At 41.1% G+C, this 27,861-nt stretch overlaps 1 protein-coding gene, 1 non-coding gene and 1 pseudogene across 2 annotated transcripts in view; 1 reads left to right on the top strand and 2 right to left on the bottom strand.

Moving 5' to 3' along the window:
* LOC119816685 (serpin B6-like) overlaps positions 1–5,644 on the top strand; it is a 120,992-nt gene extending 115,348 nt beyond the window's left edge. Inside the window, exons 5-8 of the mRNA XM_038333545.1 lie at positions 455–572; positions 1,276–1,418; positions 4,791–4,946; positions 5,243–5,644. Coding sequence (XP_038189473.1) covers positions 455–572; positions 1,276–1,418; positions 4,791–4,946; positions 5,243–5,644 — 819 coding nt within the window. The remainder of the gene's footprint in view (positions 1–454; positions 573–1,275; positions 1,419–4,790; positions 4,947–5,242) is intronic.
* A 15,473-nt stretch (positions 5,645–21,117) lies between these two features.
* Positions 21,118–22,413, bottom strand: LOC119816793 (annotated as a pseudogene).
* Positions 22,414–22,415: 2 nt separating this feature from the next.
* LOC119818207 lies at positions 22,416–22,522 on the bottom strand. The gene has a single exon (XR_005286092.1). It is a non-coding gene; the product is annotated as a U6 spliceosomal RNA (small nuclear RNA).
* Between the last annotated feature and the right edge of the window lie 5,339 nt (positions 22,523–27,861).

Genomic DNA, 27,861 nt, shown 5'->3' with positions numbered 1-27,861 from the left:
CAGTCAGGCAAGCACCATGCTGGAGCAGCCGAGAGGGCATCTCTCAAACTGCAAGAAGGCAGAGAGAGCACACTAGAATGGAGCTAGTCTTTTTTGTTTGTTTGTTTGTTTGTTTTGTTTGTTTGTTTTGAGACAAGGTTTTTCTGGGTAGGCCCGACAGTCCTGGAACTGGAGCTAGTCTTTTTAAACCTTAGTGCCTGCTCCCAGTGGCACACCCCCAACAAGGCCACATCTCCTAATTTTTCCCAAACATTTTCACTGACTGAGGAGTTAGTATTCAAATACATGAGCCTGTGGGGCTATTCTCCTCATTCAAACCACCACAGTTGGGTTCTTTCCTCATATTTATTTGTAAATTAGCATTCATTTTGCTTTTCTGCTTTTGTGCATCAAGGATGGAGACTGTCAGTGCTGATCACTTTCGTGGCTGTGTAATTGTGTTGCTCTGTCTCAGTCTTTTAAAGATTCCTGCCGCAAGTTCTACGAAGCAGAGATGGAAGAGCTGGACTTTAAGGGTGATACAGAGCAGTCCCGACAGCACATCAACACCTGGGTGGCCAAAAAGACAGAAGGTGAACTCAGTATTGTTCTGTTCTGTTTGTTTTCAGAGCTGGGACTTGAATCCAGGGTCCTGACCGTGCTGAGCAGGACCTCTGCCCCTCAGACCCTATTAACCATTTCAGTGTATTGTAAAAAATCACACTTATTTATCTATTGATTTTGGTGTGTGTATGTGTGTGTGTGTGTGTGTGTAGGTCAGGGGACAGCCCGTAGGAATGTTTCTCTCCTTCTACTGTGTGGGTTTCTGGGGATTCTGCGTGGGTCTTCAGACTTGGTGGAAAGCACCTTCACCTGCCAAGCTACCTGTCTTGCCCTCATTTTCCTTGAGTTGTTGTCTTGTTAGCCCCTTCACAAAAGCAGCAGATGGAAACAGGAATAACTTCTTGTTCTTTAAGTCAGACTCCTGTTTCTGCTTCTTCTTGCCATGCTAGGGGTTGAACCCAGAGCCCTGAACACACTAGGCAAACAATCTACAATTGGTCCACTTCTTCAGCTCTAAATCAAAGCCTCTTAAAATTTTCCACTACAACTCCTTTTGCCTGTTGAACTCCTTTAAGCTGCAGACACCAATCATTACTTTCGTGCTGCACCTGTTGACTTGCTGGCATCTACTATGGTCATTCAAAGAGTGAAGTTGTTCTTCCCAGAATATTTTGCTGTTTTTTACTTTAGCCAACTCTTTTAGTTAACTGGGTTGTTAATCTTTCCTTTCAGATAGAATTAAAGAGATGCTGGATCATGACATGGTGAAACCAAACACTGCTCTGGTCCTTGTAAATGCCATCTACTTTAAAGGAAACTGGGAGAAACAGTTTAACAAAGAGGACACCCGGGAGATGCCTTTCAAAGTCACCAAGGTAAACACAGACAGTAACAGAGGAGACTCCTGGAAGGTCCTCTGTTCACATTGGCTTCTGAAACACAGGAGGCTGCTTCCTGTAGCCCATGCCCCTCATGTCTCTGGGCAGCTCTGCAGCTAGAACTCCCTCTCTCATCTTTGAGGCCTTTCTCTTCCCCTTTCCTTCTGGTTGTTGTCACTGGTGCCCACAGTCTACATGGCCCTGCTTCTGCCACTGGTCATGGTGTCACTGGCAGCTGCTGAGGCCAAACCTGATGTCAGAGCTCTGCCGTGTACTTGAAACAGTCTGTCATATGGCTCTGGAGATGGGAAGGTCTGAACTCCAGATGTCCCTGAAAGCAGCGCATTCCTGGAGATCCCTTCAGTGGTGCACAGTCCTTTCTTTTCCCATGTGTCTTCCTAGAAGTGCCGTCTCGTGTCTTCTCCCTCCTTCAGAGGACCACAACTCCAGCTGGTGCCACAAAACATTGCAGTGGGAAAATCACCATTCTCACCCTGCTGGGAAAACAGCAGAGGGCAGACACCTGTCTAATGAATGCCTGGCTCATGGTCGGTGCTCAGTAAACACTTAAGCAGTGTGTGAAACTCAGTCTTGATCTGATGGGAGAAGCACAGAATTACAGACAAGCGCACAAAAGGATGTGTATGCAGGATATTATTGACTGATGGCCTAGCATCATTGATTAGTGAATCACTAATTCACTTTTTTCATATGTGATCTTTAGTTTTTCTTTCACACATACTCCTAGGCCAAAGTCCAGATTAATTGCATGGTGTTCTAGATCATTAACCAGCCCTTAGATCTCCCATGCAAATTGAATTTCAATCTTCAGTTTCTTCAGTAATGCATTTTATTTCAAACTTTATTCTTCGATGACATTTTTGCTCTGATAAACTAATTTTTTCTCTTTGCTACTAATCATTGATTTATGTTAGCACTTCTTTCAACTGTGAGCAACAGAAACCCCAGATCACTGTAGCTGAACTCATACAAGTTAATCATTTACTAAGAGGGTAGGAGATGGATAGATCCTGTGGTGGCTATGCACTGGGGTGATGCTTCTGGAAACTGGTTCTCTGTTCCTACTCTGCCATCCTTGGCATGGGCTTATTCCCTCATGCTTCCAAGATGGCTTAGACTCTGACTTTATAGTCCAGGGAAAGGACAGAGATGGGGAGCTAATAACTTCTTCCTCTGAGTCGTCTCCTAGATATTGTATAAATGGAGCTGTCTAATGTTGCTTCTGCTAAGTGCAAGGTTGTGAAGTCATCTCTCTTATTTTCTTGTCTCATCAGTAGAGAAAAACTGGGCTCTGTCTGCCATGAGTGTTACTGGAATCTGTGGTGTGCACGTGGCAGGCCTTCCAAAGACATAGAATTTGAGGTGATCTGGGCTTGCATTTTAAGTCCATATTTCTGAATGGTATGCAACTTATACACACAATTAGTGAATCATTAACTTGCTAAGATTGGGTCTTTCCATATTGCATGATTAGAGGCTTTGGAGCCTGGAGGTATGTGAGGAGAAACTCTCCAAGGCAGAGGTTAGCACCCTGTATACCAAATTCAACCCACAACCATTTTCCTAGACAGACTTTTATGTTACACATTTAACCTTATTCATTTATAAATGACTAATTGTGACAGAAAGTATGTGAGCCACAGAACCAAGCAAGAGTGTATGAATCGTGGTCGATTATGGGTAAAGTATGCTGATTTGGGGTCAAGGGCATGAATGAGGAGAAGAGTAGCAAATCACTTGGCTCAGGGCTAGTTCAGGGAGACACGATACACTGATCACAGAACAGGACTACAGAAATGTGTTTCATTCGCTCAGAATGGTGCACTGTACCAGAGAAGTGGGACTGCAAAGGGTCATGCCTGTCACAAGACATTCTAGACTTAAACCATAGAGGGATCAGAAACCAAGGATTGTTGAATAGGATGTGTTCCCCTGGCTGGCACTATGTTGACAACAACTATAGTTATTTTCTGGTAAGGTGTTCATCTTGCCTGGCACTTAGTGTTGCTGCTAATTGGTTTGCTACTTATGCAATCAGCAGATATTGCTTGAGAGCCTACTGTGTAGCAGGCATTAACTGGCTGTGTGTGCTGCCCTCATGAGGCTAAGTTTTCCGGGAGGAGGAAACTTTGATAGAAGCATTGGTAACAACACAGTGGTTGGTGGCTCTAAAAACATACAAAGAAGGTGACACACAGGATGCTGTGTTTGGTGTAGCTGAAGAAGAATGCTACAGAGTAAACCTTCACTGGGAAGATGGTATGTGAGCAGACACCAGGATATAGTTCTGTTCCGGGTTCTCAGGAGGAGTTCTTGGATTAGAAGAGAGATTAAGGTAGCTAACCACAAATCCAGAAGTAACCCCATCACTAAAGCGGAGCAGAGGTGAGAGAACATGATAAGAGGTCAATAGAAGAGAAAGCAGGAGGCGACTTAATGCCATTCCAGATAGGTTAGGGTTTTGTTCCTGCTAGAGCCGCACCACACAAGGGTGTCTGGCTACAGTGATATGGTCTGACTTGCACTGTGCTGCGAATTATAACTGAGGTGTTGAGGTCATCACAGTATCCTAGGGGTATGCTGATGGCAGCGGGGGTAAAAAAACACAAGCCAGATTATGGTTATATTTTAAAGGAGCCAGTATTATTTATTATTGAGTTAATGGAGGGTGTGAGAGGCAGACAGAAGTCAAGGACACACAATGATTTTAGCAAGAGAAAGGATACAGGATGGTTTTGGCAATGGGATAGAGCATCGCTGTCAACTAGGACAAGCAAAATTGTATGGAGAGCAAATTTGCAAAGGAATGTAAACTCAGACCTGTTGTGGGGGTTTGTTTGTATCAGACTGAAAGACTCAAATTGACTGTAAAATGTGAATTTCTAGAGTTCAGGGGGACGCTCGGCATAGACAGCACAGTGATTTGGAAATTATATTCAATATCATGAGGCTAAATGAGTTCCCCCAAGAGAAAAAAGTTTTGGGCTAGGATACCTCAGGTGTTTGGATGGGTCATTCAGCTCTCTGACACTACAACTAATATGGAGAGAATCAACATAGCTCAATGATAGTCCCTTTCTAGGGTGCATCTCAGTGATCTGAACAACCATCCTCTAGGCTCCACCTCTTAAAGATTCCTTTGCCTTCAAAAGCTCCACTCTGAGAATCAAGTCTTGAAAAATGGGTCTTTAGGGACATGTAAAATCTGAACTGTTCCAGAAGTTGAGGGACTGCAGAATGTTCTAGGAGTCTAATCAAGAAAATGCTTCCAGGGACAGTGACTATCTTCCCCTGTTGGATTTGTCCAGTTTGACTTGTTTCAACTTGATATTTATCCATCCTTTACAGAACGAGGAGAAACTTGTGCAAATGATGTTTAAGAAGTCTACTTTTAAGATGACCTATGTGGAAGAGATATCCACCAAAATTCTGTTAATTCCCTATGCTGGGAATGAGCTGAACATGATTATCATGCTTCCAGATGAGCACATTGACTTGAGAAAGGTAAGGAGCCTTCGTGGAGCTATGAGAGAAAAATTGAGTGGCATTTATGTTTCTGCTGGAGGAGCTCTCCCAGACTCCCATGACCATGTTTTTATCTTCCATTCTTTTTTGAGGCTGGGATGGAACCCAGAGCCTGGAGCCTACTTGACAAACACTCACCACTGAGCTGAATCCTAGCCCCTCCCAGCTACTGTATTAACTTAAAGCCACACATCCCTGGGCAGTGTAGAGCCTCCCTATTGTCTCAAGTGCCCTTGTGTGACAACATTGTCCTAAAGTCTTCAACTCTCTTCTAGGTGGAAAAGGAAATCACTTATGAGAAATTCATAGAGTGGATGAGGCTGGACAAGATGCAGGAACAAAAGGTGGAGGTTTTCCTCCCACGGTTTACACTGGAGGAGAATTATGACATGGAGAACTTCCTGTGCAAGCTGGGCATGACTGATGCCTTTGAGGACAGGGCAGACTTTTCTGGAATATCTTCCAAGCAAGGCTTGTCTCTGTCCAAGGTTGTGCATAAGTCCTCATTGGAGGTCAATGAGGAGGGCACAGAGGCTGTGGCTGCTACAGCTGCCGTTTTCATTCTGGGGTCACCATTGTACACTTCCCGCTTCTGTGCCGACCACCCCTTCCTCTTCTTCATTCAGCATGTTAAGACCAATGGGATTCTGTTCTGTGGCCGGTTCTCCTCTCCCTGAAGAAAAGGTGTTCCTGTCAGTCTTTTACCCTTTCTCCATGGTTTGCCTGCGATTTAATGACCTCATCAAGTACAATGACAATTTTGAAATAAAGGGTTTTATGGCACATCACCTTGAGAACTGTGTGCTTATCTCATGGGAGGGCTTTTTCTGGTCTTGCACTTCTGTGGGTTTGTGGTGTTGCGGGCTACAGAGCTCATCCCTGCTGGTGGGCCTCATGGCTTTCTTCAGTCAGCCATATACCCTGACACAAGAAAAGTGATGTCTTCATCTCTTCTTCACTAGCTGCGCTGAAATCTCATCTCACTTTAGTGAGAGAATACATGTAGCGCAGGTCTCTTGGGGAAGGGGCCGTGAGGGCAGCCTCAGACAGTGTCTGTAGGCAGCTCAGGTTCCAAACTGGGGCAAGGAGAGGCACAGTGTGCTGGGACTCAGCTCAGGGAGAAAAGCTCCCTTTTCCTCTGTTTCTGTTCTGGACATGGGGCATGTCGCAAATCTGTGCAGGCAGATGCACTCCTACTCACGTTACCCCTGCAACCAACCTCTCCCAAGCCCACGTTTTAGGATCTCTCAAACTGAGAGAGCTGCTCAGGTGATGAAACCCCATCTAAAGGAACTAGTCGTTTTGGCAGGAATGAAGACAGGAGTTGAGTGGACTTGCATTGGCTTTTTTAGTGGCTGAATTAGTCTTGGGACTAGACCATATCTCAATGTTCCTTGAGGCCTTCAGGACCAGGGTGATTCTCTTGCCTCAATAGGATTCCTTAACTTCTGTGTCCTTCACATGCTTACGGCAGCCCAGGGCAAAGGTGAGTATGGGTGTACTTCCTTGCCCTGGACGTGGAATGATTCATCTGTCAATTAATCAGGGACAGCGGAGGATGCAGCCAATTGACTAAAACAAGTGACTTTAGAAAGCCGGTCTCCGAGGCCTGGCTGCTATGGAAGGGCACATGGACTGGATTTCCTAATTACTACTTCTCTTGGGTCTGCTTGTTGGCATAATTTGTTTTGTTTTCTTGCTTCTTTAGCCTTCAGGGATGGAAGTATCCCTCATGACAGGGCATTGAGCTCCAGATGTGGTCCCAGGAACATTAACTATTGCCATCAGCATCCGTTCCTATGTGACACTTTGGAAACTTCTAGAGGTCTTACAGTGTGGTCTTTGACAACCTGCAGTCGCCCTTGCAAATGCAGCTCATGCCTTTTATGCCTCCAGATCCTACCACCCTATGACAGACCAGCAATGCCACCCAGGTGTGGTTCTCCCTCATCTTAAACCCCATCTCAGCTCTAGAGAAGAAGACTTTAATCTCCTGTCAGTCATTTCCCTTGTGGCTCTGCCAGGGGGAAATAAAACAAAAATCCCCACCCTTTAACAATTACAACCTGTCTGCTTGGGGACTGACTCAGAAACATGTGATGTCTTATCAGCGAGCATAAGTCCCGAATACACATGGGGCCTCACTCAAGTGACCAGGAGGACGAAGGCTACTGTAAATGCTTATCAGGATGATGAGCTGGACGCTTCCTGTCTACCCAGCTATGACATCACACAAATGGCCCATAAGATAAGACCAAGTAACTTCCCCCAGCGGATATGAAAATAACAAAAAAACAAAACAGAAAGACTTTCTGTCTCAGGGGCATGGTTTTCTCTGAGAATTTGCTTTCTTTTTTTTTTTTTTTTTTTTTTTTTTAATGTGGTTCCTGTAACGTACATTCTTTTAAAATGTTCATATCTAATCTGGTAATACTCTTACGTGAAAACCTAATTTTGTAAAGCATCGGATGGTCATGTAGAATCACAGATATGGACAGGCACCCTACTGAGGCCTTGTCTGAGTCTTGCCTGACAGACATCTCATTGTCAGGTTGTCTGACCGAGGAAGCTCAATAACATCAAAGGGGGTGTTGAGAGTGTTAATACCATCTAGTCCTGCTCCCCCGCCCCCTTCCCTCTTCCTGCCTGGGGACCAGGGGCTCTGTAGTGTTATTATTAGTGTTATTATTATTTATTTATTTATTTTTTTTGGTTTTTCGAGACAGAGTTTCTCTGTGGCTTTGGAGCCTGTCCTGGAACTAGCTCTTGTAGACCAGGTTGGTCTCGAACTCACAGAGATCCGCCTGCCTCTGCCTCCCGAGTGCTGGGATTAAAGGCGTGCGCCACCACAGCCCGGCTGTAGTGTTATTTCTTTAGGAGGATTGTTATCTAGGCTCTGGACCTCCTTTGCTTTGGTCACCTGCCTTTTTGTTTATTCTGAATTGGTTAACTAAGGATACTAATCTGATAATATACCTTTTTTTTGGTCTGTTTTCAACATATCTGGCTTAAGGCATCTAGTTTGTTTGTTTGCTTTGAAAACATTTTGGTCTAGACATTTGGTTTGGCCTAAGCATATTCGCTTGTTTGCTTTTGGATCTCTAAAAGCATTTGTTTGTTTGTTTTTTGTTTTTCTTTCATTTTCAGAACTTTGAAGAAATTTCAGTTTCAGTTTAGTTTGTCTTTGAACTATTTTGATTTATTGTCATTTTGCCGTTGTCTTCTGAAACTGCTCCTCAAAGGTCCAGTTCTGCATTTTTCTGTTGCTTCTCTTGTGATCCTAGGGATTTTTATGAGCACTTTATGGAAAGATACTGAAGATAAGAGGTACTTGTTCCTTCCCACCCAAAAGTGTGGATGTGATGGGGGAGGGAACACTCCATGACATGCAACAGCTTCATAGGGAAACCCAACTAATATATCCTGGTTTTGGGTCAGAAGGACCTGCATTGGCTAGCCCAGGATGACATATGAGTGATGGGTTTCAGGCTTGAGCCTCTTCAACTTTGTGTGAATGTGCTGCATAATCCTGGGACCCAGTGGGAGAAGAGAGTCTCAGGATAAAAGCTGAGAAAGTCAGTCCCAAAGGTAGCACATAAAACTGACTTGACACAAAGTTCATAGTCAGCAAAGGTGGGCCATTTAAAAAAAATAGAGATTTGCATGTTGTCTGTCTATCTATCTATCTATCTATCTATCTATCTATCTATCTATCTATCTATCTATCATCTATCTATCTATCATCTATCTATCATCTATCTATCTATCTATCTATCTATCTATCTATCTATCTATCTATCTATCTATCTATCTATGGAATAAAGGACAAGTGTGTGTTCCCTTCCCAATATTCCTGGTGAATTAAGCATTGTTGGTGAGTCTCCCTGTATGTATGGCTTTCACTGATCCATACTGTTAAACCTGAGTTCTGTGCCCTTTGCTTCTATTTATTTATTTTTTTCCTAACCAGAAACTCCCTAAAGATTTGAGAGCTACAGTCACCTGCTGTGGAATAACTCTCTTGTACACTGTAAAGATCTGTCACTCCAACTGGCAGGGAATATAGGGGGGCAAGCAAACTAAAGAAGATGGGAAGGTGAAGAGCAGAGTCAGGAGTCACCAGTCAGACACAGAGGGAGCAGAGATGAACTTGCCATGTTAATAAAGGTATGGTCATATGGCAGAGCATAATGAAGGAAAAGTTAAAATGTAAGAGCTAGTTAATAATAAACATGAGTTATTGGTCAAGCATTTATAAGTAATATTAAGTCTCAGAGTGGTTAATTGAGAATTGGCGGGTGGGAGAGAAACATCTGCTTATAGATACTAAACTTAGAAATTTTCTTGACCCATCTATACTCTGCTCCTATGTGGTAAGCATATGGTTTTTTTTGGGGGGGGGCATCTTTATAAAACCTGATTCATCCCATGTGAATGGTCTACTTGAGTATCAAACTTTTGAGACAATGGACCCTAACAATGTGAGAATTTCTTTAGGAAATCTATGATCTGCAGTACCACCCTAATTCATCATAAATCCTCTGAAGGGGTTAGATTCTACAAGGCTAGACACAGGCAATTTCATAAGTGAAATCTGTGGAAGTTTCATCTGTGTTCTGTCCCAAAGACACAGGCTAGCCAATTTGCTCTGCCAGTAAAGCTAATGATAGAAAACAGTTTTCTAAGTTTCTCACTGTAATGTGAAGAACATAGTTTTAGAGAGAAGTCATCCTTCATCCATCCACAAATATGTGTGCCCATAATATTGAGATGTAATCATGAGATTACATGTACACATTCATAAAAATGTATGGGAATGGGGAGATATCATAGCTGTTATTGTACAAGCAAATTACAGATAAAAGCAACAGTTTTCAGAATCAGTAGCCCTGTTGGCTTTGCCAGGCAGAGTTCCTCCCTCTGAGAATAATTTCTCAGGCGGGTTGACACCTGAATTATCAATTGCTATAAACTATAATTGTGTCATGGCCCACAACAGGTCATGATAAATGCTCCCAACACCACTGAATGACCAAAAACCACCTACCCCACCTCTTGAGAATGTAGGTGTCATGTTCTTAAAATCACTTCCTATTGTTTGAGGGCAACAACATTTTTAGGGGACCCTGAGGAAATTGAGATAATGGTTAAGTCCTGGGTGAGCTAGCTGTATTATTTGTTATCTAGCCCATGTGTGATGGGAAAGGGAAGAGACTCTCTGAAGTCCTGGCGGAAGCAGTCTGTGACGTTGAATCAACTTAGCTGACTGCTTTGAAGTTGCTGTGGATCCATCTTTTTTTCTGGAAACTGCAACAAAGAAATTCTGAGAGGATGGATCATCCAGGCTATTTGTCTTCATTGGTGTATGGTCATTGTTTTTAAAATACACAAACTTTTGAAGGTAACATATACATCTGTATTAACATAAGCATGGAATATGTGGCATGCACAAATCAGTTTAAGATGATTTTCTGTTCTGTATTTGAGAAGGTAAAAGGCATCTCTCAACTTTATAAGTCCATTCGGACTGCAAGAGCAAACTGTAATATAAATCTGCATCCATGCCATATGAAAGGATGGCATGTAATAATAAGTCACAAAGGCTCTGAAGCCAATAACACTTATCTTGTTTCTTCCAGTCTCAGCTGTTTCCATGTTGAGGGATCAGCATATATGTCACCTGTCTTGCAGGTTTTCAGTCAAGATTTTCAGGAGGTCTCCCCAGTCAAATCTGATCTTTATTAATTTTGAAGAAATCCATAGCTTTTTGTTTTCTGTGGAAACAAAGCATAACCTCTTGCCCAATGCACCACATTTTCTGCTCAAGTGCTCAGCTGCACTGCAGGGCCTCTTAAGGAGCTACACCTTGTATACCAGGAGCCCTGGGGCTGCCTGAGGGACTGCAGTTATTAGGAAGCCCTGTCTGGCTCCATGTTTGGAACTTTGTTCAGCTTTCTTAGACCCTATGCTGATATGCACGGCCCCCATGTTGGCCGCCAAATGTAGTAGGACTTTCTTTGGACTGCCAGTTCCCAAATAATGACACAAAGACTTTTTGTTAATTATGAATGATTGGCCTTAGCTTAGGCTTGTTCTCAATTAGTTCTCAGAACTTAAATTAACCCTTTTACATTAATCTACATTCTGTCACATGGCTCATTACCTCTCCTTCATACTGTATGCTCAACTCCCTCTGCATCTCCCTAGCAAATCTCTCCCTCCCTGATTCTTCCCCCGAGTTCCTCTCTCTCCCCAGAAATCCTGCCTATCTTTGCCTGCCTAGTTATTTGGTGTTCAGATCTTTATTAAAGCAATCAGAATAAAATAATGACACATTTTTACAGTGTGATCAAATATCCCACAACAAGTCTGTCCTTAAGATTGAAAGACAACTGACTCAAAGAACAAAGAATTTTACTTTTATCATTTTACCAGGTGAACCACCTAAAATGCTGTGTTTGGTTTTCATCCAAATGCTGTTTATATTCCTTCTGAATTTCAGTAAAACTTTGGCTAACCAGATAAACACTACCATACCAACAGGAGGAATCCTTTACAAAAAATTAACCATTTTAGTACACTCCTGCTAAATAACAAATATTTAAACCAATATTTAAACACAGAACTTTAATTGTTTCTGTCATCTTTGGTTCTCTAGATTGCTGACCAACAAGACTGATGGCATTAGATGTCAAAATTGGCTAAAGGTTTCAGCTCCTTAACCCAAGACACTTCCATTAGTGCTTTTAAGATCTACCGCATCTCAAAAACATCCATTAGCTTCTAAAGAAAAAAAGTACTAAATATTTCATAAAAATTAAGTAAAACTGTGCCGGGCGGCAGTGGCGCACGCCTTTAATCCCAGCACTCGGGAGGCAGAGGCAGGCGGATCTCTGTGAGTTCGAGACCAGCCTGGTCTACAAGAGCTAGTTCCAGGACAGGCTCCAAAGCTACAGAGAAACCCTGTCTTGAAAAACCAAAAAAAAAAAAAAAAAAAAAAAAAAGTAAAACTGTATCTCTCTATATCTCTATTAAAAAGAGACATCTACTACTGTAAGGGACTTGAAAATATGGAAACAATTTAGAAGTGGTTATAGGTTCTTTCCACAGTGAGCTTCTGAGAAAGGAGAAACTAGAGAAATAAAAGCTTAGAACCAGATGATTATTTCACATACTGGAAAAAGACATTATATCAAAGACTTCTTTTAGTTGGAGAGAAAATACTTTATGAGATGCCCCTGACTAACTCCTACGCTATCAGACTTTAGAAAATAAACTCGTAGTTTTATATATTTAAAGATTATTCATTCTATATTTTGAGATTATAATATAATCATATCATTTTCTTTTTCTGTTTCTTCCTCCAAACCTTTCAATCTACCCCTCCCTGCCCTATTCCAGATTCAGAACCTCCTTTTTCTTAATTGTTGTGTGTGTGTATGTGTGTGTGTATGTGAGTGTGTTCTAAATATATACATACCATTTGCTCAGTCTGTATAATGTTACCTGTGTGTATATGTTTTCAGTGCTGACCATTTAGTATTGGATAACCAATGTTGTGTTTTTCTCTGGGGAAGACTAAGGATTTCTTGATTGTCTATAATCTTCGTTGTATGTGTAGGGTTAAGACCTCATAGACTTTTCCCTGTTTAGATTCATATTTTTCATATTTTTAATTGAATTTTTTTTTTGCATGTGTGGTCTTTCAAGACATGGTTTCTCTGTGTAACAGCTCTGGCTGTTCTAAAATTTGCTTTGTAGACCAGGCTGGCCTCAAACTCACAGAGATCTACCTGCCTTTGCCTCACAAGTGCTGGAATTAAAGGACTGCACCACTACTGCCCAGCTTTTAATTGAATTTTTATTACATTTATTTATGCACTCTGTGGTGTGTGTGTGTGTGTGTGTGTGTGTGTGTGTGCGCGCGCGTGCACACACTCATGTCATTCGTGCTTGTGTGAAAGTCAGAAGTCTACTTTCAGGAGACAGTCATCTCTTTCTACTGTGTGGGTTATAGGGCTCAAATTCAGGTTATCAAACTTGGTGGCAAATACCTTTATCAACTGAGCAATCTCAGCAGCCCTAGATTCATATTTCTCACCTTTGTACCAACTTTTCTGAGGACATCATCTAGGTTGTGTGACACTTATCTCCAACTGCAATGATATTAAGTACCCACAGTAGTTATGCAGAACACACCTTGTTTAAATTGCTTTCCTGTTTCTGTGATGGAATATCCTAAGAAAAAGCAAGTTAGTGAGAGAGGGTGAGGGAAAGAGAGAGAGAGAGACAGAGAGACAGAGAGACAGAGAGAGAGAGACAGAGAAAGAGAGAGAGAACCGGAAGTGGGGGCACTGTTCTTTCATGTTTCTGTCTAATTCAAGAAACTAAATTAAAGTATAGAATAGACCTCTTGGCTGAACAAACTCCTGGTTGCCTTTCCCATTCTCTTAGTTTCTGTTATACATTTCTGTTATTTTCAAATCTGCTTTGTATCTTTGTTTGACCTCCCCCTTTATTGAGCCTTCTGGTAATGATTGCTATTTTTCTTGACTATAGGACTTTCTAGATGGTGTTGCAGGATATTTGATTGCACTGTGAAATCTAGAGACTGTGTTAATAAAATCATCCTTGTATCAGGAAGTAGAGCCAGTGACTAGAACAGGAGGTATGCATAGAGAGAAAGGAGGAGCCAGGAATATGGATAGAGAGATGCACAGGAAGGAATAGGGAGGGACATAGTAATTCCCATTCTCTCTTTTTTTTTTGTTTGTTTGTTTGGGACAAGTAGGAAGATGGTCTCTTACTGAGTCTCTGGCCAAAAGGAAGATCAGCTGGTTACATTTTGGTTTATCTTATCTAGCTGATCTAGCAGGTTTTTACCCCCAACATCTGTCTCCTGAATCTTTATTTGTAAATAGAACAATGTAGTTAAAAGCAGTAAGATTGTGCTGGTTCAGGGACATTAGCCATCACTTTAAACTTTAATATCTGCTTTCAGGTGCTACGGATCTTTTTACCTAGTATCCTTACCTGATCTCTAGGCTTCTGAGACAGTTAATTTATACTTCTAAAGTGTTCTTGAGCTTTTAACCCTTAAAGTACCTTAACCTATAACAAACAAAGGTTTGTTATAACCTATAACCTTCCAAAGGTTCTTTGGCCTTGCCTCTACTGAGTTTTGAAGGAGCTCCTAAAGACAGTTTTACCCTTTCCAATAACTCAACTTGGCTGATTTATTGGGGGAAATGTGGATGCTGTTCTGGAATGATAGTTTTGTAAGTTATTTAACCTCATAACAAGGTTGCTTTTGCTTCGGTGCAGCCTGGAGTTGGATGCAGGCCACTGCTGTCTCTGAATAGGATTAGTGTAGTAAAAGGAGCAGCAGCGGGCTGTGTTCCAGGCGCCGGCCACCCGACTAGTTTTACACCCGAAATAATTACATGGAAACTGTATTCATTTAAACACTGCCTGGCCCATTATCTCCAGCCTCTTACTGGCTAACTCTCACATCTTGATTAACCCATATCTAGTAATCTGTGTATCACCACGGGGTTGTGGCTTACCCGGAAGATTCTAACCTAACGTCCATCTTGGGCTGGAGCTTCTGCATGACTCTGCTTTCTTTCTCCCAGAATTCTGTTTGGTCTACTTCACCTATCTAAGCTGCTGTCCTATCAAAAGGCCACACAGTTTCTTTGACCAATGAAAGCAACATATAGACAGAAGGCCCTCCTACTCCAGGTTAGAAACTATTAACCATAATGAACTCTGCCTTCAGTCTGTCTTAGGGTGGTCTGATACAACCATGGAGATTTCACTTTTGAAAAAACAGGCTTAGAACCTGAGAAGTTTGACCCCATAGTGACCCTTGCCTCTCTTTCTAGTCTCAAGAAGAGAAAATAGACTATAATACTTATTCCTCAGCAAAATAATGAGATATCTCCATAATCATCAAGATCTGAGTCCTACACAGATGTTCCACCAAATACGACACAAAAGACACACTGCCTCACTCACCACGGAAAAGGTCCCCATCCATAAAGGAGCCCGGTGGAATGCTTTTGTATCATTTCAGCCCAGGAGCACATCTTAAAATGCTAAGCAGTGCGGCTAGGACTAAGACTGCTTTGCCTTTTGACTCTACTCAGTCCAACATGGTGGAGGTCCATTCAGTGGCAGCTCTGTGAGCCATGCTCACAGCCCCATTTCCAGGCACACAGTGGGCCTATGTTGCCATTAAGTAAGTTAAAGCACTCTGCTCAAAAACCCCACCCCTTGGTCTCCTGAAAAAGCCAGAGCTGTTCATGCATCAAACATGAACCAGGAAGCCTTTTTAAAGGAGCCACTCAATTTTTGTTGCTACCACTGAGTCAGGAAGCCTTCTCTTAGAGGGGCCCCACTTCTGCTCACTGCTAGCAAAGTCTTTCCAGAAAAAAATGTGGTTACCAAGAAGCTACACTAAACTCTGTTTCAAGCTCTCTCAGGTTTTAGGTGGATATAGTCAGCCCACATTGATGCATCATTCTGTAAGCAGAGGCTGCTTGTTTGTTTCTCAGCTGCCGAGACCCAAAATAATCAGACAGAAACTATATTAGTTATAATACTGTTTGGCCAATAGCTTATGTATATTTTTATCAAGCTTTTACATCTTAAATTAACCCATTTCTATTATTCTGTATATTACCATGAGGCTTGTGATTTACTGGCAAAGTTCTGGGGCATGTCTGTCTCCTTCATCAGCTACATGGCATCTCTCTGACTCTGCCTACTCTATATATATCTCTTGCAGCCTGATTATATTCTTCCTTCCTATTGGCCCAAAGAATCTTCTTTATTAACCAATGGTAATAAAACATATTCACATCATAAAGAGTGGAATCACACATAACCTCATGGCTAAGGGTACTCTTAAAATTCCAGAAGAACAGGATTCTCTAAATTTAACTTACGTTTTACACGTGAGAGAATAATTCAAAAGAAATAATGGTAACTCTGGTCATGAAAAGCATTTAGTTCAGAAACCTCTAGTACAGTAGCATAGATGGACAATGTGGCTCTCAGCTTGGGAAATCTCTCTTCCTGTCTTCCAGGTGGTAACTTACTGTGTAGGGTTGGGAAGATCAAACGCCCTCTGAACTGTTCAATTAGAGACAGCCTAAAATAGTAAAAAGTAATTGTCAAGACATAAGTAATCACTGCTAGTGGGCTGGGCTATAGCTCTGTCTACTGGCCTATCATATACAGGGTCCAGGATAAGACTGGTTACCAACATGGAAAAAAGAGTGTAAAAATTACAAGGAGGAAAGAAAGAAAAGGAAAAAGCACATTCACTGTTGTACTCTTGAGAAAACAACCATTTTTCAATTTTTGCTTATTGTTGACTACCATTATTGAGAAGATGAATATCCTGGCTAGTTTTTATGACAATAACACAATCTGGAGTTGTCTGAAAGCAAGAAACCTTAGTTGAGAAAATTGCCTCTATAAGATTCAACTGTGGGGCATTTTCTTAATTGGTGATTGATGCCCCTTTTTTCTTTTCAAAACAAAAACGCTGAATCTAATCTCTTGTTTAGCTTTTTTCCTGATCATTATCCATAACAACCTGTAACCAACACTTTAAATAAAGGCAAACATCCACAATCCATATTTGGGGGTGAATGTGAGAGAAGTTTTCTAGGCTACTTCTTGCTGATTGGTGGCACTGGTAATCTTTGAGGGACCCTGAGAAAATTTAGGATTAAGGTCAAGTCCTGACCATTCTGTGAGCCTGAATTATCTCTGCCATTAGTCTTGAAGCTGTTCTGGATGTAGAACTCAGAAGAAACTGCAACAGAGGTTCTCTGAAACATAGGATTGTCTGGACCAACCGTTCCCGTTGAACATTTTTCAGTGGTCTTCCTTGATCCAACCTTATTTTTCTTAATGAATCCACAGCCTCTCATTTCCTGTGGAAACAAAATCAGATTCTCTTTTCCAAAGTAATATATCTTTTGACTTAAATTTTTAAGTTAAGGCATTTTCAAAATCTATAGGTTGGATTAATCCAGCAACATTTATAATCAAATTTCTTTCAGCAGCTGTTGCTCATTTCTTTGCAGTCAAACAATTCAAAGACAACACAATCCAGATTCTCTGTGTATTGTGTATTTTTCTTTCTTTCTTTTTTAAAACTCTATTTCCTTTATTTTTATTTTTTTAGTTTTTTGAGACAGGGTTTCTCTGTGTATTTTTGGCTGTCCTGGAACTCACTCTGTAGACCAGTCTGGCCTTGAACTCACAAAGTTCTGCCTCCCAAGTTCTGGTCTTAAAGGGGCGTGCTACCACACCTTGCTACTCTATTTCTTTTTTTTAAAGGACTTTATCTATTCTTTTTCTTTTCTCTCCCAAGACTATGTATATTTTAAGACACACTGTAAACCATTTAGAACTCCAGATGGAGTTTACTTTCTTTGTGGCAAAAGTAAACTACTGAGCAAGAAAATGCCCTTATCTGAAATGCTGACAGTATGCTGTCCTAATTGGACAAGCAGGACACAAAAGAAAGTGGCTCTCAAACATTATCAAGACAAGGAGGGGTAGCCCTTCAGAATATCCTGCTTCACAGAAAAGTCTATCAGATATTCTAGGCCTGTAGGCCAAAGATAGGTGCCCCAATGTTGCAGTGGAACTTTGAGTGACTATCCAGGCAGTCAGCTGTTCCTGTCATTTCTCATATTTTTTTGGAAGTCACTTGCTTGCACTTCCTGCTTACTCAGTTAATATTATTTCCTTCTTGGATCTTTGAGGAAGAATAGATATAGTTACAGTTTTCCTTGTTTACTTGACACAGAAAGGAAGTTATGATAGAAAGTAAATTACGTATAAGATTTTGGACTCACCAAGATAGGATAGATATGAAATATTTTCTCTGAATTTGTCAAATGCAAATGGACTGGGCATTGTTAATGTATTTATTGCCTGTATATATTGTATATAGTCATTGTATTTATTGTATATAGTTTTTCATATGTTAATTATATCCTTTTTTATTTTAGCAAAAAAGGGAAATATGGTGGTATTTCATTTGCATTTAATAAATAAATCTTGCCTGAAGATCAAAGAGTGAAACAGCCCCATTGGTCAGCCTTACAGACCAGGCAGTGGTGACACACACCTTTACACATTAACTTGCCATAGAAACCAGGTGGTGGTGCATGCCTTTAATCTTAGCCCTAGAGAGGAATATAAAATGGGAGGAGACAGCTCTCACACACAGTTTCATTCTGATATTCCTGGAGGCAGGGTTGCCATTTCAGACTGAGGTGGAGGTAAGAGCCAGTGGCTGGCTGTTTTGATTTTCTGACCTTCAGGTTGAATCCTAGTATCTGTCTCTGGGTTTTTACTAATCGTGCTACATTTCTCCCCAAGTCACTTTGGTCATGGTGTTTTACCACAACAATAATAACTCAAACTAAGACAGTGAATGACATGTTATACCCTGTTGTGTTCTGAAAACACAATCCTTCCAATCTCCTTTGACTTTAATTATCTATCTCACTCTTGTTCTTCATGGCTAAGTTTTTGGGCCTTTGATACCACTGCATCTCTTCCCATGACTGACTCCCACTTGGTTTGCTATTTAGCCCACCCACTATCACTGGATGGCTCATGCCATGGAAAAGTGAATGGCCTTCTTCAGTTCTTTCTTCTTGCTTTTTTTGGAAGGCGCTGAGAAGAGAACCCAGGTTTCATACAGTATGCACACCCTACCACTCAGCTTTAAGGCCAGCATATCCTTGCATCCTAATGTTCTTCTTACTCTCCACTGTCAATGGCCAGTCGACTGGTTCAGCCTTTCCTACTCAGTAGCTTCCTTTTTAAGTCTCTTTACCATGTACTATTTTCCTGGTTGCCCTTTGAAATGTGGTTTGCATTCCTTTGACTTCTGTCCTTAGGAAAATGCCACCCAGATCTGAACCAATCTGTTCCTATGGATCACAGAAATAAAAGGTGGCGGGGTGGGAGGCTTGGATGATGACAAACTATTCAGGCAATGATGACATTTTCAGTTTCATATTCCTAACATTTCCAGTTTTATATTCGAAGATGATCTTGACTGTGGGGGACTTTATGTCTCTATGGGAAACACCTGAAAGAAACGGTTTCAAGAAGAAAGATTTATTTTGGTTCTTGGTTTCCAGAGGGTCTAGGTAACTGTTTTGGCTTATGGCAGGCAGAATCCCCATGGAGAAGGGCCTGACAGAGGAAGACTATTCATCTCATCTTAGCCAAAGAGCCAGATGTGTAACAGGGTCTAGAACTTAGCACAACTGACTCCATGATGGAAGTGCCATTCAGGATGTAAAAATCAGCACGTAGATAGCACTACCTGACAGAACTAAAGGAAAGGTCTGATCCATCAAAGTCCATAGTTCTGAGAAAGTCTCAAAATGTACTGATCTTGCCTTTTAGGTTCTGTAGGTCTACTTCTGGCTAAATATTCTTGTTAACTGAAATATGTCAATCCAGAATATGGTTTCTGAGCTTAAAAACTCATCCTGAAAAAGACTCTGTCCTACACTGGTATCCTGATCACCCAGTGTAGCCGCCAGGATATGGTTTCTGTGCTTAAAATCTCATCCTGAAAAAGACTATGTGCTACACTGGGTGCACCCACTGCAGTCACCAGCCAGCCAATAAAGACTTGCTATTGGCTTAAACCCTTGTCTGGGGTACCATCCCTGGTGAATACCACACAGCAATGTATCTGCCAATCAAGGCCCTCTTTGTATTTTCCACAGCATCCTAAAAATGCCATCAGAGTGTGAATCTGTTGATTAGGTGAAAGCCTGGACAATCCACTCTCATCCCCCACCAGGGGGAGACCGTGAGCCGCAGTGGGGACATTTCATACTCAAACCACAACACAGATACAGCATAGTGTATGTTCCATCTCCTATACAGTTCCTTATAAATCCCCCTATGATTCCTTTTGCAGTTGTGACAATTTTTTTAAAAAAAGCATAGTAGGTTTTTCTCTGGTTCCACTTGCTCTCCTGTGTGTGTAGTGCAAATGGATGAACCTTGGTTCTTATGTATGGTAGATAAGCACTTACACTGAGCTATACTCTCAGCCCTTTAGACCTGATTACATTACTGGTGTAGATCCAAACTCTTTAGGGTAAGATTTCTTTTATTTCCCAGACAGACACTGCTCAACTTTGCAAATCTTGTGACAGGATATAATGAAGAACTGAGTTAAATGCAAAAGCAGAGCAAAGAGGAGCACTCAGGCTAAGCCTTTATTTGTTCAGTATTGGAAGGAAATTATGACAAGGCAGAAACATGGGAGGAGAAAGGTGCTCACCTTGTTTAAACAGGTAAGTTCTTTCTAGTGAATCACCCACGGAGTGGGGAGTAGCAGGGGCCCCTGGCTTGTCCTCATTAGCAGAAGGGGGGTTGGATTTAAGGCCCATCCTAATGTCATTCAAAAGGAAATGTAGAGATTATTAGAGTCCCCTCTGCTGAGGCATCTAGGCTGGTAAGAAACAAAAAGCACCCAGTTACTAGTTCCTACTTATTGTTCCAGAAGTTTCTCTGGGATTGGAAACATTGAGATCTGAGCTTTTCAAACACTTTTCTTCTGGGCGAGGTGACGACCACTTCTACCTCTCACATTGAAGCCATCCAACTGAATTAAAAAGAAACTTGACTCAGGGGTGAATCTGTAGATCAGGTTGACATAGAATGTAACCCATTGAGAAAATGCTACATCATCTTTGGGAAAAGCGATTCAGCTGTGGGGACAATGGCCTTTCCATGGTGCTACAGCCCTAAGCTGCAGAACCATTACCAAAAATGATGTTAAACAGCAATGTACAAACATGCTGTAAATGTTTGAACAGAATTTGTCTTTTCTTCAAACTGTCTCTTTCACATTCAAAACTGTCTTTTTCATCACCAAAACAAACAAACAAAAATGTTGAAACCACTTAATAAACTTACAAACTTGAAAAATTAGACACTTCAGTTAGGCAATAATATTCATATTATGAAAGCAATATATTCAAAAATTTAAAGACATTACAAGTTCTGTAAAATATCTCTCATCAGAAGATGGAAGCTTTCAAACTCCACGATCTTCTTGCCAGGTAGGACTACAGCATCATTGGCTAGTTTGAGGTTGAATCTATTTCAAGGCATGTCTTGTTGGTACAGTAATGTTGGGATGGTAAAACGTTCAGGCTGATCTTGTACACTGAATATTAAACCTACAGTGTTTTGGGTGGTAGAAGGGACATTCCATTTTCTTACAAGCTGGGAAGTAACAGCAGAGCTGACCATTAGAGGATGCTGCTGGTGATAGGACTGGTTTTGAAGACAGTACTGGAATTCTTCTGCTGATGTGAGCAAAGGGACCATCATATTTACAGTTTGGATGCACAAGCAAAGACTTTTCAGCAAATTTACAATTGGGAAAGGCTTTGCAAGGTGAAATGGGATAATGGTATACACACTCATCCCCATTTTTACAAGCAGGCCAGTACTTGCAATGTTCCAGAAGCTTTTCTGGTTTTTGTGCCACACTGAGGTCAGTCATCCTCAGCTGGGCTCATCTCCATTGTCTATACCACTACTGGGTCAACCTGCAGTCGGGATAATAACTGCCTCTGCTGAGTGCCTTGAATTTTTCTATACCATCTCCCTTTGCTTCCTCCTCTTTAACAGGGGGACTTATTCTGGGGACACTGCTTTGCCCCTGGACCATTTCCGCTAGCCATTCTTGAGAAGTTCGAGTTCTGGGAACAACTGGAAGTGTCTGTTTCTGTGGATCTGCAGAATAGTTAGTTGTTTTTGTTACAGACTCTTGAGCTTCAGAGATAGCCTTCAAAATTATATTCTTGTTGGCTTGTTTAGAAGGTGGAAGAGAAGGTCTCCTCTCAGGCTTTGCCGGCACTGACACGCTGCTGGACAAACTTCCTAGCCAGGAGCCATAATCCTCATCTTCTTTCTTCTCTTCTCCATCACGACTGAATCCTTTTACTTTTACAACGGAACTTACCACAGACAACTTTCTCTTCCGAAAGTTTTCATCCTCAATACTCATTTTATCCAAGTTGTTTCTGAAAAAGGGACTGTAAATGTCGTCTATGCTGCTAAACACTTCTGGTTCACACAAACATCCTGCTTAGTATACCTGGCTGCTCTGTACATCCAGCTGCTTGGCAGCGTGAGTACTGTTTTGCAGCCTGTTTATATGAGTGCTAGGGTCTGCATTTCTACTTGCAGGTGGTCGATAAATTTCAATAGAATGACAAGAAGAACCATATGTAAGTATTACTGTAGTTTTTTTCTGAGATAAGGGATTCTCCTGTACAAAATTGCGGTCTTCATCAATGAGATCATCTGGTTCTGGCTTGATAGCAATCACATCTTCAGAGGGTGATGGCTCCCTCAGAGGTTAAAAATATGGAATGCTTCACGAATTTGCATGTCTTCCTTGTGAAGAGGCCATGCTAATCTTCTCTGTATCGTTCAAATTTTAGTATATGTGCTGCCAAAGTGAGCACAATACGGGAGAATTCTAAGGGCTGGATGATTTGTCAATATGGTGCGCATCTAGTTGCCCCTGTATCATCTCATGCTTTGTTTCTCTTGACATAGGTTTCAATTCCTAGGAATTGAACATCTGCCTCTTGAAAAGGCCAATTTGGATGCCAAGATTCTGAAGTGATGATACTCACATCTGCACCCATGTCTATCAAACCCACAATTACAATGCCATTTATATGCACTCTTAGCTTTGATCTTTAAATATTTATAAAAGTCTGCCAAAATATATGTTTCCTATTTCCTATTGGAATTTTTGATTCATCCTCTGTGTTTATTCCATCATCCAGAGCAGTATGGTATTTTACAGAAGGCTAGAGGTGCAGGGACTCGAGTTCCCAGCCTGTGGTACACATGGGCATGAGCCTGCTCACAAAGTGTTCAGAGTGCTTGGTCCATGTATCCTGGCAGCATGGATGAGGCCCACAGCAGCAGGCCTTTGGTGTGGCTTTAGTTTGGGCTTTGCCATGTACATAGGCTTCCTACATGGGGAACTGATGCTCACATGGTCCTTTAAATGTGGCCTGACTTACCATTTTTATTTTTAAGGCTCTGGTTTTCCTAACATAGGGCTGTAGGTGGAGTTTCTCTGTGTCCCAGCAAGTGGTCCCAAATACCCACTCAGAGACTTATTATTATTATTATTATTATTATTATTATTATTATTATAAATGCTTGGCTGATAGTTTAGGCTTGTTACTAGCTAACTCTTACATTTTAAATTAACCTATGTTTTTTTAATCTACTCTTTTCCATATACAGTACCTTCTTTTAATATGGCACATTCATCTGCATCTACTAGAGACTCCTGAGACCCTGCCATTTTTCCTCCCAGCATTTTGTCTGCCCCCTAAATACTGCCTAGCTAAGAGCCAATCAGCTTTTTATTAGCAATGAGGCCTAATAAACACACTTTTGCATTGTTCAGAGGCTTATTCTACAGCATGAATTCTTTCACCACATTGTTCATCTTGTTTATGTGACTGTATGAGAGAATCTATTGTTTTAAATTGCTTTCAAGTTATACAGGAGATAGCTTTCATCACACCAAAGAATTCAGATGTGGAAACAAAACTCAGAACCCCTATAGAAGACCTTTTTTCAAGGGAGCCATTAGTCCTAGGGTCTTAACATAGTAACCATTGACCTTGCTCCTTAGGGCAAGGTTTTGTTATTTATCATGTGGCCGTTTCTTATTTTTGAGGTCATTTGCCAATTGATGAGCCTGGGAATAAGAAGCAGTTTTATTGCCTACCTAACAAAACCTGGGCTGGGAATAGTTTCTTTAATTTCTGTTTTGAATGGGAATACTTCATTTCTTCTATTCATTTTTGAGATAGCACCTCATGCAGCACAAACTAGCTTCAGATTTTACAAAACTGAGAATAACCTTAAACTGATCCTCCTATGATGGAGGATTCCCATTGGCTAATAAAGAAACTGCCTGGCCCATTTGATTGGCCAGCCCTTAGGTGGGCGGAGTAGACAGAACAGGAAGAAGGAAGTGAGGTAGATGGCTCAGTCAGATGCTACGCCTCTCCTAAGTTAGGCAGACTGCTGTGCCTCTCCTCAGGGAGAGAAGCCAGACGCGCTGAAGCTCCAGCCCAAGATGGACGTACGCTAGAATCTACCTGGTAAGGCACCACTTTGTGGTGCTACACAGATTATTAGATATGGGTTAGTCAAGATGTGAATAAGAGGCTGGAACTAATGAGCCAGGCAGTGTTTAAAAGAATACAATTTGTGTGATGTTATTTCGCATGTAAAGCTAAACATGGCAGGAGCAGGGTGGCGGGAATCCAGCCCACAGCTCCTCACTACAGAATGGCGCCAATGTGGATAACTGAATCTACAGAAAACCTGAGAAAGCTTGGGAAAGAATAGAGTAAAGCATGTTTTCTTGATAGCAGCAATTTCTCGGATCTGAGCAAGCGTTCTCATCTAAGAGAGGCTTCCTGACTCAGCTTTAGCTGCAAAACATTGCAGCTCTTTTAAGAGGTTCTGCTACTAAACACTTAAATGGCGTTGATAAAAGCTGACTGCATGCTTGTTTGTTTTCAGCCATAGCAGGAAAAAAGTTGTGCTGTTTTAAAATGCTGGCGTTCTGGTCTGTACTGCCAGGGCAAACTCTGACTCTTTCAAGCAGGCGCTCTTGACTGTTGTTTAACACTGTTGCAGCTTGCTTGCTGGCAGGGACCTTGAAATGCCACAGAGTTGTGGTAATAAAAATGGCTCTAGCAAGTACCTCTGCCATGAGGCTGGAAAGCTAAGGAATGGGATGGATCTAGCTGGCAAAGCCACGGCTTGAATCCTACCCATATTGCTCAGTAATTTAAAGGCTCATGTGGTCAGAAAAAGAGAGAGATACAGTAAAGAAAGATTCAAAGTCGGAAGAAAATGTCAAAATGGTTTACAATGTGTTGAAAATATATGCAGGCTAAAGGTTAAAGTTTTTATGGTAGAAAAGGAAGAAAGAAAGGAGTTGGGTGTGGTAGTATACACCTTTAATCCCAACACTAGGGAGGCAGAAGTAGATTGACCTCTGTGACTTCAAGGTGTGGCATGACACACCTTTAATCCCAATGCCTGGCAGGCAGAGACAGACAGATCTCTGTGAGTTCAAGGTGTGGTAGCATACACCTTTAATCCCAGCACTTGGGAAGTAGAGGCAAGTGGATTTCTGAGAGTTCAAGGACAGCCTGGTCTACAGAGTTATTCCAGGACAAAGATATACAGAGAACCTGTCTCAAAAAGTAAAAGTAAAAATAAACGAAATAGAGGTTAAAACAAAGCTGCACAAAGATGGAAAATACACTGAGAATCTTGATACTGTATGCTATTATGCTCTCTTTGAATTGTTTGAATGCTGAGGAAGGAGCAACAGCTGCTAAAAGATATTTGTTTATAAATGCTGCTGAACTAATCCAACATAGATATTTTGAAAATACCTTGACTTCAGAATTTGGATCTAAGGATATGATACTTTGGAAAAGAGATTCTTCTTTTGTTTTTACAGAAAATGAGACCATATGGATTGCTTCTTTCCCAATATGGTATGATAGACCACGCCCTCCTGAAAGGTTGCTATGAATACCCTCAAAAAATTACTTCACCCAACCGATGACTGAGATGAACCTGGCACACAGGTTACACCATGAAAGATCTGATTAACAGCGTCCCCATTCAGCAGGAAGCAGTTTGGAGAGAGATAACTGCGCCCATATTCCCAAATATTGTTTATAAATGTTCTTTTACATTTAAAGGGGGATATGATATAGATATGAATAATTTGCATTGATATGGATTTTGCTTTAGTGATTTAAATTTAAGGTCAATTTTGTTATATGTATATGTATTTCTGATACTGATTAATGTATTGTGATTGTGTAGTTCATTTAAAAATGTAATGTATATAGGTTGTTAATGGATAGTTATCAATAATAGTAAAACTTGTAGTTATGTTAGTTAGATTTTCTAGCTATATAGAGATATATTTAAGTTACATAGGCATTCTTCATATCTTTCAAAGACGACAGAATATCGCATTTTAGATGTTTTAAAACTTAAGGCTTTTCATAACAATGAGACACATCTGCTCCTGGCAGTACCAATCTACTTCAAAAGGAAGATTGGCATCGAAGAGGCTCCTTATGGAGTTTGATAGCCATTTGGACAAGAAACTGCTCTTGCCTGGACTGTCGCATAAACGAGACACAGAGAACCTGCAGAGAGAGGACTGCTGAACTTGCCTAAATGTGAGATGATTCTTTGGGGTTCCTGACACATGAAAGAGTCTGAGAAACATTCTACAGGACATAACAGATACTGACTGAACTGCCTTTGAAAATTTCCTGCTTCATGGAAATGTCTCCTGGAAACTATGGACCTGAAGGCTGAAGATGGATGCCCCAACGGTACAAAAGAACTTTGGGTGACTGTCCAGGTAGCAAGATGTCCCTGTGATTTCTAGAGTTTTGGAAGTAGCTTACTTCTTGTTCACCTAGGTAATATTATATCCTTCTGGAGTCTTTGATGGAGTTGAAGAATAAATAGATAGTTATCGTTTTTCTTAGTTATGATAAAAGATAAAGTAGATATAAATATTGTAACTGTAATTCTTACTTGATAACTGTTTTGTTATATGTAATTTTACTATGTTAAAGTGAAAGCTTTTCTTTTTTTTTAAACAGAAAAAGGGGAAATGATGGAGGATTCCCATTGGCTAATAAAGAAACTGCCTGGCCCATTTGATTGGCCAGCCCTTAGGTGGGCGGAGTAGACAGAACAGGAAGAAGGAAGTGAGGTAGATGGCTCAGTCAGATGCTACGCCTCTCCTAAGTTAGGCAGACTGCTGTGCCTCTCCTCAGGGAGAGAAGCCAGACGCGCTGAAGCTCCAGCCCAAGATGGACGTACGCTAGAATCTACCTGGTAAGGCACCACTTTGTGGTGCTACACAGATTATTAGATATGGGTTAGTCAAGATGTGAATAAGAGGCTGGAACTAATGAGCCAGGCAGTGTTTAAAAGAATACAATTTGTGTGATGTTATTTCGCATGTAAAGCTAAACATGGCAGGAGCAGGGTGGCGGGAATCCAGCCCACAGCTCCTCACTACACTCCTACTTCTACTTTCTGAGTGAGACATTAAAGCATGCATCAATGCACCCGGGAACAAGTCTTATTTCTGCCTAGGTAGCCTCATTCTTCAGAAACCCTTAGTCCAGTTTAGAAGACAACAAAAAGTGTCCTATTATTTTTATTCTGTAACATTTGATCTCTCCACAAATCATGATCTAACATGTCTAACATTTTGTAGAGTCTTCAAGTCTTTAGCTGTATAAGAAAAAAAACTTAATGTAGAAGGCTTCCTATTTAGTGTGTGTGTGTATTTAAAAATGTTGAAGGTATTACTCAAATTAGTTTTATTGAAGAAAGACATCTAGGTTTCTATACAATTATACTGTGTATGAAAATTGACCTTGAAGAGCAAGCTAGCTTTTGTGCCTCAGCATCTTGCCAAGCTCACATAAAAGGAGCCAGCCCAACATTCTAACTCCTGTTCCATCTTTAGTGTACAGCATGCTATCCAATCTACCTTGGTAAATGGACACATGGGTCCATTTCTTTGTTAATACAAATGTGGCTATAGACAACATTTATGTCACTGTTCCTCTTAGAACTTGTGTGATGACATCACTCAGATATGTCCTGGACACATGCCAACTGAGTATATTTCTAGGGTACATCTTTGTTTAACTTTATTACTTTCATGATCCCATAGCCCCCTACTACTCTGTTT

The sequence above is a fragment of the Arvicola amphibius genome, chromosome 6, assembly GCF_903992535.2.
Source record: "Arvicola amphibius chromosome 6, mArvAmp1.2, whole genome shotgun sequence".
NCBI classification, from domain to species: Eukaryota; Metazoa; Chordata; class Mammalia; order Rodentia; family Cricetidae; genus Arvicola; species Arvicola amphibius.
Note: the sequence above shows the minus strand (reverse complement) of the source record. Positions and strands in the feature narration are given on the sequence as shown.